General features: G+C 40.6%; 1 protein-coding gene across 1 annotated transcript in view; it reads right to left on the bottom strand.

Annotated features, from left to right (window-relative positions):
* The window catches only part of LOC108785340 (C-Jun-amino-terminal kinase-interacting protein 4-like), an 82358-nt gene continuing 63465 nt past the window's right edge, over nt 1-18893 (bottom strand). The window contains exons 20-30 of the mRNA XM_018554390.1: nt 18038-18094; nt 16862-17006; nt 15042-15144; nt 10983-11063; nt 10070-10137; nt 9226-9374; nt 8929-9100; nt 7347-7460; nt 3521-3643; nt 2108-2209; nt 1-442 (exon numbers count right to left, since the gene is read on the bottom strand). Coding sequence (XP_018409892.1) covers nt 339-442; nt 2108-2209; nt 3521-3643; nt 7347-7460; nt 8929-9100; nt 9226-9374; nt 10070-10137; nt 10983-11063; nt 15042-15144; nt 16862-17006; nt 18038-18094 — 1218 coding nt within the window. The 3' untranslated portion in view covers nt 1-338. The remainder of the gene's footprint in view (nt 443-2107; nt 2210-3520; nt 3644-7346; nt 7461-8928; nt 9101-9225; nt 9375-10069; nt 10138-10982; nt 11064-15041; nt 15145-16861; nt 17007-18037; nt 18095-18893) is intronic.

The raw sequence follows: 18893 nt of genomic DNA, 5'->3' as shown, positions 1-18893 counted from the left end.
GCAAAACAACCAAAAAAGTGAAAACAATGACTAAATGCAGCATTGTTAGTGTCCATGAGATGAAGAAGCCTCCGATGAGACGGGGACAGATAAATAATATCCACAGCAAAATGTCACTGAATCTCAGAGACTCGCATTGCACACAACCCAGAATGTCAGCAATGTATAATAAGGCAAAATACTTTGTAACCAAAGTAAGCAGAGAAGATCCCAGAGTCTTCAAACCACATTACACTTCGTCTGTGGGCAACAAATTAAATACATCCACAACCAGTTTCTCAGGAGAAAACAAGTTCCTGTCATAATTTTAGTCAAAATGATGAATCCATCTGCAATCCTCAAGTCTGCCACACAATAAGATGGCTTCTTTCCGATCGTCTGCACCTAGGGTTTGTTGTTAGGAGATCGCCGTAAGCCTCATCTGTGTCTCCAGTTTCATCGCCTGGACATAAAGGAATAGATGTATATATTAAACAGGAGCTTGGATTTGTAACCAATAATAATCAGTTACATCTAATTAGTGTGTTTGTCTGTCAACTGTGAGAAAGCCACTCAAAAGAAAACCTGCAATTTTGGGTGTAAATATAACGAGGGGAATTTATTAAAACTGGAGCAGACAAAATCTGGAGCAGCTGTGCATGGCAACCAATCAGCTTCTCTCTATCATTTTGAAATCTAAAGGTGCCCACACACCTTACAATTTATCTGCAGATCTTCTGTATTCAGATGGAAAAAGTGCAACAGATTGGCCCAGGTGGAGATTACTCCATCCCCACAGTTAAGTGAAGATGGAGGAATCTGTTGCACCTTTTCCATCTGACCACAGAAAATCTGCAGATAATTGTAAGGTGTATGGCCAGCTTTAACTGAACAAATTGGAGAGAAGCTGATTGGTTACCATGGGCAACTATTCCAGATGCTGACTGCTCCAGTTAAATACATTCCCCCCCAACCTGTCTAAGGGCCCATGTATAGAAGATTTTATTTCACATCAAAACTGACCATTCAGTGCTTATAAACTGCTGCCATATTAATATGGTCATGGTGTGATACCAGAATTCACCACTGCAGCTTAAGATTTGGGAGTATTTGTTGCCACGAGATGACTCCTGGGTCTACCCTAATTTACAGTGAAAAATCCCTTGAAGCCAGTGCTACAACCAAAAACACATCTAAATTACTTTATTTAATTTAAATGAGTGGTTTTCATCTACCACAACATTGATTGTTCTGTACAGCCATTGTTCCTATTTATATGCCCCTAGCATAGTGCATGGCCAGTAGGCTGATATCACTATTCACTTTTGTGCCAGCTTGGACTATTAAACAGCATCACTATAATGTTGGGGTTCTCCCTGTGTCCTGCTCCTCCTGAATGCTTACTTAACACCTCTGTTTCAATTTCCCAGTGCCTTAAAACATGTTTGACCAGTTCTCTGAGCCCCTTTAATGTATTTTAGGAATGTAATGTACCTATAAAAGTCCCCCTCGTGTAGACACCCAAAAGCGGTATGACTGCTGCTGGGCGCTGCCTTCCTGGATGAGATGTCAGCAGCCCCAGACAGTCTCAAGGCTGTCACTTCAGTGACACTCTATAGTGTTTCCCTTCACTCCTCATTTGTCACATACATAAAAGGCTATGTAGGGAGGAGGAGGAGGGGTTAAAGAGCTGGGTCAGCACAGAGAGTAATTAGACACTACAAGAAGAGGAGAGGGCTATGCCATGTAAAGAGGGAGTGGTCTGTGGTAGAGAATTGACTAGTTAATTTTTCTAGGCAAGTTGCAAGTTGATAAATAAAATATTTTATGGAAAAGAAAAAGGTTCTCTTTAAAGTTGGCCACATGAGTTCCATAAGTGTTAAGGACCAACAACTATGTGCACGAGCTCACCTAATCTATCCTTTCAGGTCAATCAACTAGTAACATTTTAAATGTATTTTTTAAGAATACATAGCCAGACTGAAGAGTGAGGTTTTTTATGGTTATACATATTTAGTTTACAACATAGAAACACTGCGCATGTAATTTAACCCTTTCGCTGCCAAGGACGTATGGCATACGGACCTACAAAAGTGCTCAATACCATAAAAACATCAATATTACATACCAATCTTGAAGTTGATGTATCCTTCTCCACCACTCATCACTAACATAGTGGAATTTCCTGCACTTTCACTGCCACCTACTGGTAATGAAGAGTTGATGCAACCTACAAATATAAAAAAAAAAATCAGAATAATTAGTATAACATTATGATGATTTTATTGGGTTATAAATACAAATACTGCATGGAGGGTTTATTTTGTGAACACATGTTACCATAGAATTGTTATAGCCATTTATACACAAAGATCATCAAAGATGTTATCTGTACCAGTTCATATATAAATACCTGCAATAAATAATATGTGCCATGCCCTAGGATTATTTCAGGGCCCAGCCACAGGAGAATGCAGTGTGCCCCAGTGCAGATGCATTGGTGCGTTGAGATCTGTTGTGGTGGTGTGTTAGGCAGCCCATTCAAATGAATAGTGACTGAAAGTATTAACATATACATGGTGCCTTACTGCGCAATACAACAACACATTAGTGTAAGCAGGTTCTCAGTGGGAGGCCCAGCCACAGCAGATGGCCTTATTATTGAAAAGAAGGCAGGCTGCAGAATTCATGCACCAGTATAGATTGGAGGATTTCTGACAATTTCACTCAGAGGCTGTGTGGAACTGGGCAAGCTGCAGAGTAGATATCTACAGATAGAGGTGTTTTAGGTAAGGTAATCAAGTGACTAACATCCAGATTTGCATCACACATGAAGTACAAGGTAATGGCCATCTGGTGCACATGATCCACTCTGTGCTGTGCCATGCCGATATTGGTCAAATCTTGTCTGATAGACTTGACCAACCAGCAAGGCCGTAAAACCCCAACTAGGACTGGGTATAGGGTGGAACTCAAAAAAACAAACATGACACAACATAGTGCATCCAGTCCTCAACTGTGGGGTCCTTAAATGAAGGGGCATCCTACACTGACTCTGTACCCCTCAATGGACGATAGAGTAAGACATTATTTGACACCTATATGATATTTATAAACAGCATTTTGATGAGAAAAAAACGTATTCAAAAAACATAAAAAATGCAGATAAAAATTCAAGCATTTTGACAAACTAACCCATACATATTGTATCAGCAAGAGTGTGCCACATTGACTCATTAGGCTGAATACAGAAGTGTGCAGTGATGGCATGTGCAAAAGTAAGCATCAATGCTGTGGTGCTGAGTGCAAAAGCATGGCCACAAGTGCAAAAGTGTACATCGTGGGCTGCTCCTTTATTACATCCATTCCTTGTTCTCCCCACCACCTATTGCAAAATGTCAATTGTTTACAGATCAAGTAAATGAGAGTACGGCTGAATGGAAACTACTTCAGAAATGCTTTGCCGTGTGTGTGTATTTTTTTTCCCCACTTAAAATTAACCCGAACCATAATCATTTTAGCTAGGCAGCAGACACCTTACCTGGAACACTTGCAAAGAACCTGACAGCATCTCGATGACCATGAAAAGAGACTTGCGCATACTCCGCCGAACAGTACGGTGCCCTCTGGTTGTGGGAACTTTGCTCTTTATCATTTATTTCCTCTGGTTGGGCATCCATTTCTGAAAGAACACAGTTTAATGATAAACCAATAACACAGCCGAAAGCGCTTCAGTGGTCAAATATTCAAAAGTTACTGCAGAGTGACCTAAACATTTCACAATGGGAAAGAATAAATAAAGCTCTCTGCCATTAAAACTTTAAATAGTAAAATACCTTCCTAAGAACAGGAACCACAAGGAATCTTCTATTACCAATTTTACACTGCTGTATCATGTGCGGTCTATCAATTCTTAATGAAAGCTTGATAGAAATTGGCCAGTGGCAGGACAGTTTTGGATCAGCGAGAACTACTGGTTCCTTTGAAGCTGCCAGTCAAAGCAGGCCTATTACCATTTCATGAAAAAGCATGTGTTGCTACTTAAGCTAACTAAAAAATAGATTTTTTTTTAAACTTTTGCAAAGCAAAATACTTTTCTTGGAGTTCATTGAGGGATACAGAAAGTTAACACAGAAAATTAACTGTTGGGTTATATTGCCATCAACAGGACATTTGCAAAAAAATAAATAAGTGTAAGCCAGCCCAGGGTAACCCCTCCTACCAGCAGCAAGCCTCAGTTTTGTTGCACACAGTACCAAGAGCACAATCATAACAAAGGTGAGTGCCAACTGATTCCCTTAAAGGACTCCAAGACAATGATTTTATAGTGAATACAAAAATCCTATTTTCTTTCTTGTCTATTGAGGGTTGGGCAACAGCAAACAGCCGCTACCAGTTCCAATGTAAACATACTGACCGATACCAAAAGCGGAAATCGGATAAGGCCGAACTCTCTACTTGGTAAGGAAAAAAAATAGCCACAGCAGGGAACTATGCCTGATGCCCAAGGACCAAAAGAATAGTTACTTAACCAGTGAAGAATGTCTTGACATTTGAGAAACACCGACCACAGACCAAAGATGTGAGGTTGGTCAACCTTATCCTACTGGAAGGATGGAATGAAGAGCAGTTTTCCAACAGGAAAAAGTTTGGCAACTTTGACCATAGTCAATGAGGAGGGAGTGAACCACAAACTGGAAGGGTACTCTGACCAACAATGCCATGGTAGAGGGAAGACCAGAAATGATCTAAATAGAAAAAAGGGCCCTGAACCTCACCCGATTCCAAAAACAAGAAACTATGTCTAGAATGACTGCCCAGGAGACATTCACCTTGTCAAGAAGAGTGCTTTCAGAGAAAACCCTGAGCATGCCAAAAAAAAGCTCCAAGGAGTGTAACCGTGACTTCCAAGACCACCAAGGGAACCATGGCAAGTTCCCAGAAGTCAGTCTGACCACCTGGATGAGGTATATGGGAAATGCCGTACAAGGGTGGACAGGGAATGGAAGGTAGACTTCCACACCGAAAGACTACAACCTAAAAGGCCAATCTCAACATACCCATCAGCAAGGAGTTAAACATGGGGTGAAGCCCAAGGGAAAAGGCTTGCTGAAAACCCTGCCCATCTCAGAGACTCAGAGTCTAAAGATGTTGCTGACTCCACAGATGCATCTGGGTCTGAAGAGCAATAGTCAGAAGATCTACCAGAATGGTAAAGAACATTTGCCTTTGTTGAATCAGAGCAAGGATGATTACTAGAGAGGTCCTCCTCTCAAGTCTGCAAATAAGTATGACAGGCCTAAATCTGGGTGTGCCAGAGGGTTCCTGCACAAGGAAACTAGCATGTGCAGTACACAAATGACTTAGGATTATTATGGTGCCTCATTCCAATGTCCTGCTCCAGCAATGCAGGATCAGAAATGTAACTAGGTGCCTGGATCGCTATAGTAAGATCTCCTGTCTCTCCTTGATGGTAGAGGCATGCCAGCACCATAAGCACAGATGCTTCTGCCTAGGAACTTGATCCACAATTGCAGAGAAGGGGTCTGAGATAAGCTGAGAAGAGACTGGAGGAGCGCATTGGTGAGGAGGACTTCTTGACCCAGGATTCTCGTGCAACAGCTGAGTAATTGGTAATGGATGAGTCTTCAGAGACACAGGCTAGCGCTGAGGCAATACCAATGATTCCGTACCAGTAAAAGTGCTCCTTGGCCCTTACTGGAATTGGATCAGGAAAGAGGGTTTAGGAGAACCCAAAGCACGTAGTTCACTTTCAGGCTAGCCATACAATGTCGAGTCCCAGGGGGTTCTGGATAGCTGCTAATATAGAGATCAGCTGTAGCAGTGATTGATTGAAAAGAAAAACTGAAGAAAAAATGCTAGTGGCTAAAACGGTTAGAATTGTTCCAACAGAGCTGAAGAAAAGATATCTATCCTTCTAGGGCACTAGGAAAAAACTGAGGCATGCTGGTTGTGGGAGTGTCCAATCCTCTTATTTGTGGCAGTAAAACACAGCAGTTAATAACGTCCTATGTTCCTCAATGGACGAAAAGGAAATACTTTATTTTCATACTGAAATTAATCAGATTGGGATGCTGCTGCTGTATGCAAGACAAGCTAATTGCAAAAGAAAAAAAGCAACTCCACAGCCAAATATGCGTTGCGAGTTTACACTGTTGCTGAAACTAGGGATGCATTGAAATTGAATTTTGAGACCGAAACCAAAAATAAAAAATTTGTCAGGCCGAAACCGAAAATTACTTTTTTTATTCCAATCTTTAAAAAAAAAAAAGTAAACTTTTTGTTAATTATTTTATTTATTTTTCTTTTACTTTGCTGTCGGGGGCTCTATCGAAATATCAGGGGTCTAAACAGATCCCTGATATTTCCCTTTTAAAATATAAAAAGAGATTGAGGACACAGAGTCCTCAATCTGTTTTTGCAGCCCCTATTAAGAACTCCGCCTCCTGTGACAGATCGCAGCTGTCACCACCTCGGACCGCTCTCTATCCTGACACAGGAGGCCGAGCCGGGGGTGAGTTTGCCCTCCTGCAACAATGACGGCTGTCACCGTGCAGCGCCGCTCTCCATCCTGAAAAGTTCTCTTCTCTCCGCTGGGCAACAGTGCTCCATCGGAAGGCACACAGACCGGCGCCCAGTGGGGAGGAGAGAAGCTGGGATACACTGAATTTTTGGCTGTCACAGCACTTTCGGCAAATAGCCAAAAGTGCCATTTTTTGGCGGCCGAAATGTTGTTGCATCCTTAGCTGAAACTGTCCCTGAAAATCGTACTGCTCCATAAACACATGCACCTTTAAAGGCATTACATTTTTTTTAATTATTTAAAAAATTTGTGTATTTTTAATGTTTCTACGACATGTTTTCACCCCTACTGGTGTGCACATTACTGGATTTAAAAGATCCTGTTAACTATTTTAAAGTAAACCTGTGACCAAGACAAAGTAACAAAGAAAGTAGATGGCAGCATAAGTTGCAAGCACAGAACTGCCCTGAGCTTCCTGGATTTTACTCGCTCCAGGCTTGTCCACTCAAATAAGCAAGTACAGTGGCTGACCTACCTATTAGCAGGTCAAGGTAGATAGTGGAACAAGGATAGCCATATTCATCTGGTAATAGCAACTTAGAGGAAATTGCTATTTACATATCAGTGTCGGGAGGCTGTAGACAGCTCTGGGGTGAAACGTTCTGCAACAATACGTATGTACTGACACCTTGCACCTGTTACCTACCTTTGTTTTTATAGGGCATATATTTGCCTAGATATTATTTAACCAGATGAAATGCAGATGCTTTTTATTACTCAATCCCAATTACAAATCTACCCAAGGCTAGCAATTACTTGTTACCTTTACAGAATGGAATGCTGACCACTACTCCAAATGCAGTCCCGACCCAAAGCCGACCAGAAAACACTGACAGTGCAGAGACTTGTGCCATAGACATGCCAAAGCTGCCGGGACCTGTAAAACATACAAGGTGCACAATGCTCAGTTTTATAGAAGGATCCAATGGTTAAGTATTAAAACATAGGAGATAGAGAAAGACTGTAAAAATATAAAGGCACTTTTTCAGTTCCACTGACAGTGTCCACCAACCACAACCTTTGATGTGTTTGTCCCACTAAAGTAAGCACAGACAGTACTATGGGGTGTTATGTGAAGGGGAAAAAAAGAGTGCGGTATGAACTTTTGGATATTGATCATCAGCAGTTATTCAGTGGTGACGATATACTTTTATACTTTATAAAGCCAACTTTAAAAGAATGGCATGGCAGATAACAGTGTAGTGTTATAACGCTACGTAGCTTGAAGTATATAGCAAATGGTCATATCTGCAGAAGACTAACCTAACAAGTTAGAAACCTAACATAAAGGGGCATATTTATAAAGCAGTGAATGTGACACTTGCCAAGCATTTACTGCAGGGGCATGCATTTTAAATGTCAGTGATGGATTCACCAATAGTGAATGTTTGGTGTAAGTCACATTCACTGCTTTATAAATATGCCTTTTATGCGCATACCGTATTTCAAGGTACATTGTTTCCTGTGCATACCCTTCTATGGACAGAAAAATGCAGCAGATAAGGCTCCAGAAAGCCATAAATCCAGGTGAATTTTATGCGGTTGGACTATACACCTGTATGTGCACCCATGTGTATGAGCCCTAAGCCCACATTACTAAATAAGTAATATGCAAACATCAAATTAAATGTGCAAAATCAGAGATTTGCCATGTATACTCTTGTAAGAAGTACCTCTATTAGTCAGAAAGGTAAAGTGCATTTCACAGAACAATGTGGGAGGGATGCACCAGATCTCTGACCACTTTGCTACTATGCACCCCAAGTCTGGGGCCTCCAGAGATCTAAGGAAGATGTTTATATGTCATGTTTACTACCTGTCAGTGTAGGACAGGGTCACTTTGAATAGTGTTCTGAAACCTGCTGCAATTTTCTTTTTGGGTTTGGTATTTGCAAACAATTTAGGTTAAAAAAGGCATAATGCATGCAGTGTTTTAATTTCCAATGAATAACTTATGTTTATGTTCTACAAATATAATTGTTCCAGTTCACTAAAGGTTTTATTGCACAATTAACTCACTTTATATCTTACATATTGTTTATTATTACAGTATTTTGAATGAGAAGTCAAGTTCTGAAACGAACACTTATATTTGACGGATTTAGGTCCTAGAATCACAGTCCATGCATTAGAAAGGTTAGGGTTAACTGAGCAGAGGATAATGCACACATGGTGGCTGCACTAATTTTAATGTTTTCATATTCTTTCTATTTGTATTTAACAAACAAAAATGGATCACAACTAACTATAAAAGAGGAGTACTGGCAAAACTTAGTAATACCAAGGGAGGGCAGATCTACATTCAACTACAAGAATAAATATGATGTATGAGCAGATGTCCTCACCCAGCATCCTTTGTATAAATGGCTCCAGTTCAAGCTCCTGTAAGGGTTGACCTGTTTGGGCGTGGAACAGACGCAAAATGGAATCCAGTCGGACAGACACCCACACGCCATCCCCTGCAGCTGCAATATGTCGAACTTGACTTTCAGAGCGAGGCGTTGCCTCAAACCATTGCTAGAGGAACCAAAAGCAATGAAAATCATTTAATAAAAATGATGTCTTTAAAAAAATAATAGATACTATATTTCAGCGTTTAATGCGTTTACTGTACTATTGCATTACAAAAAAAAATATCTTACCTTAATTTTGGCGGTGCGCGGATCTACTACATATATCCGATTCCTGTAGCCGCACCACACCTCTCCCCGTACAGACACAGAACAACGAATGGACAGCTGGGGTCTACCCAAGTCTACAACTTTCGGATTGTCCAAATCCCAATTCCTAGCTAATAAAATGCTTTTATTTATTACAGCTGAAATAGTTACAGATAACCTCTGCAGCATTCAAGGTATACACAGTATTTATAATTGTATAAGTAAGTCTACAAAATAGGCACTTTCCTTCATATCTTCTCCTTCAATGTCTTTATGGTGGTCTTGTATGGTAAGCAAGGTAGAGTCTCAGTATGCTGGTTAGGGATTCAGATACACATGGACAGAAAACTTGTAGCCCAATCTTTTTCCATTCATATACTGCTCAGATGAATGAGCTTACTGTTGTCTGCAACTGGTTAGAGTGTGGGTGTTCTGTTGTCCTCGATCAAGAAATCTGTCAAGGTTGCCAGGTGACCAAATCATAGTTGTTAGACCATACACATAGATGGCCAGAACCCAGGTTGAGTCGGGTTGCCTAACACATATCATACTTATGACTGGCTTAATACTGTAAATTTTCGCACACAAAGCCTCGTCTCACACAATGTTGCATGAGAGAAAAAGTATCCTTAAAACCCAAAACAACCTGACTCTCCCTTGCACTGTCCCATGCTATGCTGGAAACATAACAGGGAGGATGCTTTCCTCAGGCTCCTATATCTCTAGACCATTGTGTGATTGCATGTGTTTTTTGTGATTTCTGCAGATTGTAAAGCTGAAACTGTACTCATAGAATAATAATAGTAAATCACACTTTTCAACTTACCAGCATTTCTACTAAATATTGCAAGTGTGCCATCACCCAAAGTTGCAACTACGCGGTCACTGGTAGGTCTATGATGTAGACAAATGAGAGAGGAAGAAAAAAAAAAGAGAATGAGGGAGAGAAAAATAGAGACAGGGAGACAACAATGTACAAGTGCAGAAATTCTCAGTAATCAAATGGAATTCACCTTTCCCTGATCTGGCCTCCGTAAACTGAAACCAGACAGACTAGTACAAGTTGTTGCAATTGTCACATCCTCTGTGATTTTTGCATAGGACCGAATAATATAATACTATATTGAGCTCTGTATATCACAGAGTCTGCACCCTTCTAAGGAGAAATAATAGTAAAACTATAATGATAGAAGTAGATATTAACATTAAAATGAGTAATTAAAGAGTTTTAGATTACTGCATATCAGTTATTGATTAAGCTACAGGCACCAACAGGAACATTAGCTGGTGTGTAAATTAAGACACAATCTGCACATCTTTCTCAAGCAATACTGTGAATAGGGCACCTTGCATTCTCTGAACTAGAATGGTTTTACTTGTAACAGAAACCCACCAAGCAAATTCTGATTTAAAAATGTGTACCATGGTCATTTAAAACAATACAAAACTGACAGACCTCCTACTTTGAAAAGTAATTATTGTTAAGCAAACTTAGGAGAAATTGAGATTTAATATGAATTCAAATTGACTTAGTATTGATATCTGCAGCATTTTCTCAACATGAGTCGTTCTAAAGCGGAGAAAGATTCTGGGAACAGTAAGCAGTAAACTGTCAAGAATAAAGACAAAAGAGACAGTGCTGAGCAACAAGATAACTCTACAGGTAATGTAGAACACACCTTTATCTCTTCATAACACCTACATAGTATGTATAAATAGCATGGTGAATGATAACTTACACAATACTGTGTATGGCATCTTTAAGCTGAACTTTCTGTAGGCAGTTCCTCCAAGCAGATACAGCAGAATGAATAAATAAACTAAAGAAAACAAAACAAGAAAATATTACTTTAAATAAAACAAGAATAAAGCGTGAATATTAAAGTTATCCACGTGCCATTTCATATCATCCGCACCTTGGAAAAAAAAAAATTATCCATAAAGTTCATGCTGAACTCCAGGCAAACAACTATAAACAAAGACTAAATACACTGATCAGCCATAACATTATGACCACCCACCTAATATTGAGCAGGTCCCCCCTTTGCCACCAAAATAGCCCTGACGCGTTGAGGTTTGGACTCCACTAGACCTCTGAACGTATGCTGTGGTATCTGGCACCAAGCCATCAGTAGCAGATCCTTTAAGTCCTATAAATTGCAGGGTGGGACTAGTTTTTCCAGCACATCCCACAGAAGCTCGATTGGATTGGGATCTGGAGAATTTGGAGGCCAATTCAACATCTCAAACTCATTGTTGTGTTCCTCAAAGCATTCTTGAACCATTTTTTGCAGTGTGGCAGAGCGCATTACCCTGCTGAAAGAGGCTACTGCCATCAGGTAATACCGTTTTCATGAAAGGGTGTATTTGGTCAGCGACCATGTTTAGGTAGGTGGTACGTGTCACAGTAATATCCACATGAATGGCAGGACCCAAGGTTTCCCAGCAGAAAAATGCCCAAAGCATACTGGTGCCATCTCTTCCCCAGGTTAAGCGAGACACACACACACGGCCATCAACATGATGTAAAAGAAAAAAAGTGATTCATCAGACCAGGCCACTTTCTTCCTTTGCTCCGTGGTCCAGTTCTGATGCTCATGTGACCATTGTAGTCGCTTTTGGCGATGGACACAGGTCAGCATAGGCACCCTGCTACGCAGCCCCATATACACAAACTGCGATGCACTATGTGTTCATACACCTTTCTATAGGAACCAGCATTCACCTTTTCAGCAATTTGACTGAACAGTAGCTCTTCTACTGGTTTGGACTACACTGGCCAGCTTTGGCTCCCCAAATGTATCAATGAGCCTTGACCGCCCATAACTCTGTTGCCGTTTCACCCATTTCCTTTCTTGGACCACTTTTGGTAGGTCCTGACCACTACAGACCATGAACATCCCACAAGAGCTGCAGTTTTGGAGTTGCTTTGACCCAGTCATCTAGTGATTACATTTTGGCCCTTGTCAAAGTCGCTCAAATCCCTACGCTTTAGGGACAAAATGTTCACTTGCTGCCTAATATATCCCACCCACTTCCAGGTGCCATTGTAACAATGTTATTCAGTTCACCTGTCTGTGGTCATAATGTTATGGCTGATCAGTGAACAAAATGGGAGTGGCTTTACCTGCCAAAGAAATTGGCCAACAAGTCCTGAGATCTAAATAGACCTGTCAAACAGCAAAGTATGGTCAGTGACCTCACTTTTCTCTACTGCAGTAAAGCAGTATAGCATGGTCACCTCCCCTAGCCTGCGAGTGGTCAGAAATAAAAACCATAAAATACTGATGAGTTCTCTCTACTCTCTCCTCTTGTCATGATATGAGCATGCGGCACACCTGCTCCACGCACTCCTAATGTGACCCCTCACTCTCCCAATCTAAGTTCTGCTGTACAGGGGGTTTGAAGGGACCGATACCAACATCGATTTGGAGGCTTGACTGCATTTGAAAATGCATGTCATTCGATTTTAATGAATATATCATTATTAACTGAACTGTTTGCTGTATTTCTATATCTGTCTAGAGTCTGGCTTTAAAGAAGCATGCTTCTAACCAGCAGAATCCAAGCTTAAAAGGAAATGTACAGTCTTTTTAAGGGTGTCTTCTTTAGATCTACTTGGAAACCAGCTAGATGTAAACATTCTTATCAATGCGTGGTAATCTTATCAAAATGTGGATATGTTTATATGCACACTGTGTGATTATGTTTGCTCTCTGTGGCTGATATCTTACTAAGTGGGAAAGTTAAGTGATTCCTTTGAGCAGCTGAAAGCTTCCTCAAATGGCTAATCTAACAATCCCTAAATTCAATACACTAGCAAAAATATGGAAGAGGGGCCATGAGAAATGCGAGAGTCACATCACTGGAAAGTAAATACAGCAATATTAACTCAAAATATTTGCTCATTGAAATTACACCATACTTTTCCTTCATACAACCACACTATGCTGCTACATACATAGTAAAAGGAACACAATTCAAATATATTTATGAAGATCACATAGAATACAGGAAGGATATCTGGCTGCCTTTTTTACAAGAAACAAACATCATTGAATTGTAAAGATGGGTATACACAGTCCTAATTTTTTTGTTCAACCCATGGGCTGAAGGAAAAAAAATAGAACAGACTCCTTAGGGCTTGTTCACACCAAGCGCAGAGCAGATCCAGAGCAGAGCAGGTGCAGACCAGATCAAAACTGCGTCCAATGTATTCCTATGGTATTTTGAGCTCCAGTTCACATGGCAGCGTGCAGATCCAGAGCAGGTGAAAAAACTATTTTACCTGCTCTGGATCTGCTCTGGAACGCATCAAAAACACATGCAAAATGCATGCAAGTGCCTGAAAGCAAAACTTGAAAAAAAAAAACGGCCCGTAACGTATCAAAAACGCGGCACAACCCACTGCACTGCGTGTGCAGAAACCTGACCGATCTGCTCTGCATTTGGTGTGAACAAGGCCTTAGCGTTGATGGCCGAATCCCCCTTTGTATTCCGACAGTGGCCAGCTGTTTGTTCTCTTGGCTCCGTTTGGCCACTAATTTTCTGTTCTTCTCCTTCTAACAACTGATTGAGAGATGCCGGGCGGAAGGGTGCCGACAGTGGCACCCACACCGTAAATTTTGGCCGGTTTATTAAGAACCAGACGAAATTCAAAGCGTATATAACCTACTTAAGACAGATTAGGCCCCATTTACACCTGTGATTGCATGACTGAAGGAGAATTGGCTGGAGGCGCTGTACAATGCAGTCACTGGCCGTAGCTGTTCGCAGGCTGTTTGCATGTAATCACATAGGCTGCGATTACCTGCAGATGATTGCACCTAGACACAACAGTCAGTGTATTTAGGTAGGATTAAAAATAAAAAAAAAACACCAAAAGCGAAATGTGCACTACTGTTTCTGGGCTGTACTATGGGTACAAACAACAATATGTGGGATCACTGAACATCAGGAGTAGAATTTTGGGTGGGTGGTGGTGGGTCATGGGAATTATTAAAAAAATTATACAGATTTAATGATGTAACAAAAAATATTTTTGACTTTTTTAGGCCAGTTTTCCTTTGATAATAAAGTGACACTAAACTCCGGAGTTAAATCTTAAAAATGCATTCAGGTACCTTAACTATTAACAAAATCTTATTTGTGTATCACTCGGCTGTAGATCCTCAAATCATCTCTGAATTGGTGCTGACACTGTCCTTCCTTCTGGAGAGTGGCTACTTTTGTTCCCCATGGGCCCTGTGTGTACTGTAAAGTAGTCACCACTCCAAGCTTGCTCCAGTGATTAGTAAACTAAACCTGAGATTGTAGTCCATCACAGGAGTGAGCTTGAAACCATGTGGAACAAAAGTAGCCCCCCCCAGAAGGAAGGACAGTGTCAGCACCAATTCAGAGATGATTTGAGGATCTACAGCCGAGTGATACGCAAATAAGATACATATTTGTTAATAGTTAAGGTACTTGAATGTATTTCTAAGATTTAACGCCTGAGTTTAGTGTCACTTTTAATTAAAAAAACAAAACCAGGAGATATCCATTAACATTAGCCACCAAATAAAGGAAATTAAACAATGATTTGTCCTGAAAAAAAATAAGGCATACTTTGCCAGGATACACCAAATTGTTGCAGAGATAGATACAGTTTTACTAACACATGCCAGAGCTGCAAAACTGGATAGGGGTTCTAAGGTTTGTTTTACGTTCCGTCATTAAAAGGGTTAAAAAGTTTTCTGAACACAGATGTGAAATTATTTTAATAAACACACATTTTGTGTATGTTACAAGTGACTTACCTCCCTTCCTGTGTCCCTAGCCACATGGTGGCACCTATGCCGCTGTCATGACCCCCCTCCTCTTCACAAGCTTCCTTCTCCTTTAAACATTCTAACCTGTAGGCTGCATGGAAAGTGAAAGAATTGGTCACAATCACTAATGCAGGAAGTATGAATTAGCAGTGGATCTTAACATGACAATTATCAAGATCAAGCCTAAGGCTGGGTGCAGAGGGGCCATTTCTACACTCTATTGTCGTAAGCAGTTATCGCTATCAAAAATCACCGGTGTGAGTGTACCCTAAAACTGAAGTCTTACAACAGCTGGAAAGCAAAGAGTTAATCCTGCTGTAAGAGGGAGACATTGGTGTGAATAAAGTTTGGCAATCAATTTAACAGTTTACATTGTTGCCTTTCATTGACATTTGATTAAATCTAAGCTCTGGAATATGAAAATATTGTCAGGATACAAAAGTCTTGTGTATGTTTACATTGAGGATGCACCAATACCGATACTAGTATTGATATCGGTGCAAGTATTTGGGTGAGTACTCGTACTCGGCCAAATGTTCCGATGCCTGGCCTGATACATGAGCTTCCGGTATCAGGAAGCCACGCAGCGAGTCATTACACGGCCCCTGGCTTTCTGATTGGCCAAAAAGCCGGCTTCATGCTCCCTCGTCACCAAGCCAGCTTCTTGACCAGTCATTACACGGCACCTGGCTTCCTGATTGGCCAGAAAGCCGGTTCCATGCTTTCTCATCACCTGGTGACGAGGGAGCATGGAGATGGCTTCCCTTCTAATCAGTAAGCCGGGTGGCTAGTCTTTACACGCTTCCCGGTTAATCAGGAAGCCCAGCGGCGAGTCATTACACACCGGCTGGCTTCCTTAATGGGACTTCCGGTATCGGCGCGTACCGAAAAAAAAAAAAAAAAAATATTGGTACTCGTAATCAATACTGAAAAACTTGTATCGGTGCATGCCTAGTTTACATGTATTCCGTGTATCTTTTCCAGATCTGTGCAATAATCCAGTGTGAAACATTGCCTCTGTGCAAAGGCTTCCTGCAGGACCGGTCACTGCTGCTCTCTCTCGTGGTGCAGGGTGACAGGTCTTGTATCCGCCCCCACCTGTGGTTTTCTGCCGGCAGCCTGTAGTGGGTGAAGCCTGCTGAGCCCCTCCCACAGCTCTGCTCTCTGCACAGGCTATGTATAGCACAGTGATGATGTAATTGCAACTTTTATATGGTAATACTTGGGTTTGCAAAAACAGTTAGTGCACAGAAAGTAAATGTATTTGCTCTGTGACTATCCAGAAATATATGTGAATTAATGTTTTTGTGGCTGAAGTTAAGCCTTAAAGCAGAACTCCGGGCACAAATTGTATTTATCCTTGCAGTGGGGCTACCCCCGCATTGCAAGGGTTAACTGCTTGTTTTGTCTAGGTAACTCACCTGTTCCTCCGAGCCGGCTGTGACAGTGCTCCCTCCTGCCTCTCTCCTTCTCCACTCGACTGCTGGTATGTCCCTCAGTGTCCTTGCGTCCTATACACTGTGTACAGAACGTGATAACTCAGGGACCTTAGACAGCTGCAGTGGAGGAGGAGGGGTGAGGCGAAAGGAACCGGTCTAAGAGCCAGCCAGCTCCGAGGTTCAGGTGAGTATAACTTTTCTTTTTTGAAGAAGAAAATGAGCAGTTAACCCTTGCAGCGTGGGGTTGCCTCACTGTAAGGGTTAATAACGTGTCCAGAGTTGTTCTTTAAGTTTTAAAAGAATATGCATAAAAAACTAAATCTACTTAGTTTACAAAAAAAAAGAAAAGAGAGAAACACATCTGAATACCTGGCACGCTGGTTACACAAAGGACGTGGGTGTTGGGAATCACAAACTGATCCATGACATGGTTTGAGGAGTTAGCATCGATCACCATGATTTCACTAACAGAATGTGTACCCGAGCATATCCACACTAAGCTGGGGTATGCAGCCTGCAGATAACAACAAGATTATTTAAAATATTATGTATCCAGAAAACTATCACAGAAACATTCTACCTTCAGAGAAGAGGTGATATGGGAGAAAACAGTAGTATGTAAAGACTATATTATGGAGGGGGAGGTGCTTGTAGTCCAAATCAGGAAAGAAGCTGCTCCTCCATAGACACAGTACAGTGAGTGAGCCATCCCAAAACAGGAAGTGTATTACTGCCCAGAGCACCAGATAAAAATAAGCCAGAAAAAAAAAAAAAAAATGAATGCAGCCATCACAGTTAAGGACTTTAAGCTGCAATATAAAACACAGTTTATGGTTTGGGGTTGAGATACGCTTTAAGTAGCACTTTTACTGTAATAATAAATAAGAAGTATAAAATGGAGCATGAAACTCAGGAAGCAAGTTTCTTATACACTTATCTGTTATTTAAAGTGACACTAAACTAAGTATTTCAATCTTAAAAATGCATTCCAGTCCCTTACCTATTAGCAAAAATGTATCTTATATGTGTATCACTCGGCTGTAGAGCCTCAAATCATCTCTGAATTGGTGCTGACACTGTCCTTCCTTCTGGAAGGTGACCACTTTTGTTCCCCATGGTCCCTGTGTGTGTTGTAAAGTAGTCACCGCTCCAAGCTCACTCCTGTGATGACTACAATCTCATGTTTAGTTTACTGATTTGTATAGAGATAGTAGTCCATCACAGGAGTGAGCTTGGAGCGGTGACTACTTTACAACACACACAGGGACCATGGGGAACAAAAGTAGTCCCCCTCCAGAAGGAAGGACAGTGTCAGCACCAATTCAGAGATGATTGGAGGATCTACAGCCGAGTGATACACAAATAAGATAAATTTTTGTTAATACTTAAGGGACTGGAATGCATTTTTAAGATTGAAATACTTAGTTTAGTGTCACTTTAAATAACAGATAAGTGTATAATAAACTTGCTTCAGTTTGTATTGGAATATTGTATAACTTGTATGTGAAACAATTTATTCAGATGGCTATTGATATCAGACATTACATTTTTGTTTTCTTTGCTTGCTGGGTTGATTGCAGGTGCTCCTACGGCACACCAGAGCTGTAATAAAAATGAACACAAAATGTTAAAACTCTTAACATTCAAATATTAAATGTGATCTAACACAACCAATTTACCTATGAAGTAGGTAAGTAGATTAATCAGCAATGATTAAAGTCAAATGTTTTTTTTTAAATAATAAGATTTTATTAATTTGAACATAAATGTCAACATATAAATAATAAACAGCCGTTTACACATATCCCTGTACATATGCATATTTTCCCCTTATACATACATACATATCTTTATATAAGCTCATGCATCTTGGGTATCTCATTGTATCTCGTATAGTTTTTATTTCTCACCCAATATGACTACACATCTTAATTTTATTCCTATTTGTATCTATATTTACCCCCCTCCCCTTACTAACTCCCCTATCCCCCTCCCCTAGTACCACTCTCCTCTGCATTTATAAAAACCCACATTCTAATATTTTCCGCTATACTTCCATATTACTTAAGGTGTCATCTTTTAAATCTTTAAGTTTCTCCCTTTGTCACAGTACTCCATCTACGTTCTTGTCCTTATATCTACTCCAGGGTTTCCACATGATCTCCCACTGAGAGTGTCGTTCATTAATGTGTGCCGTTAGCTCTTCATATCTCGGAATCTTATTTATTTTCATGGCCCATTCCTTAATATTTGGAACTCTCTGTGTGTTCCAGTATCGTGGAATCAATATTCTTGCTGCTGCCATAAAAAATGTAAATAAATGGTTTTTTGCTTTTTTTACCGAGCCTGGAAAAATTGAAAGGAGAGCTATTTTAGGTGATGGATCCACTCTAGTGCCCGT

Source organism: Nanorana parkeri, unplaced genomic scaffold (genome assembly GCF_000935625.1).
Source record: "Nanorana parkeri isolate BGI_ZX_2015 unplaced genomic scaffold, ASM93562v1 scaffold156, whole genome shotgun sequence".
Taxonomy (NCBI): Eukaryota; Metazoa; Chordata; class Amphibia; order Anura; family Dicroglossidae; genus Nanorana; species Nanorana parkeri.
This window is presented reverse-complemented; position numbering and strand designations above follow the sequence as displayed.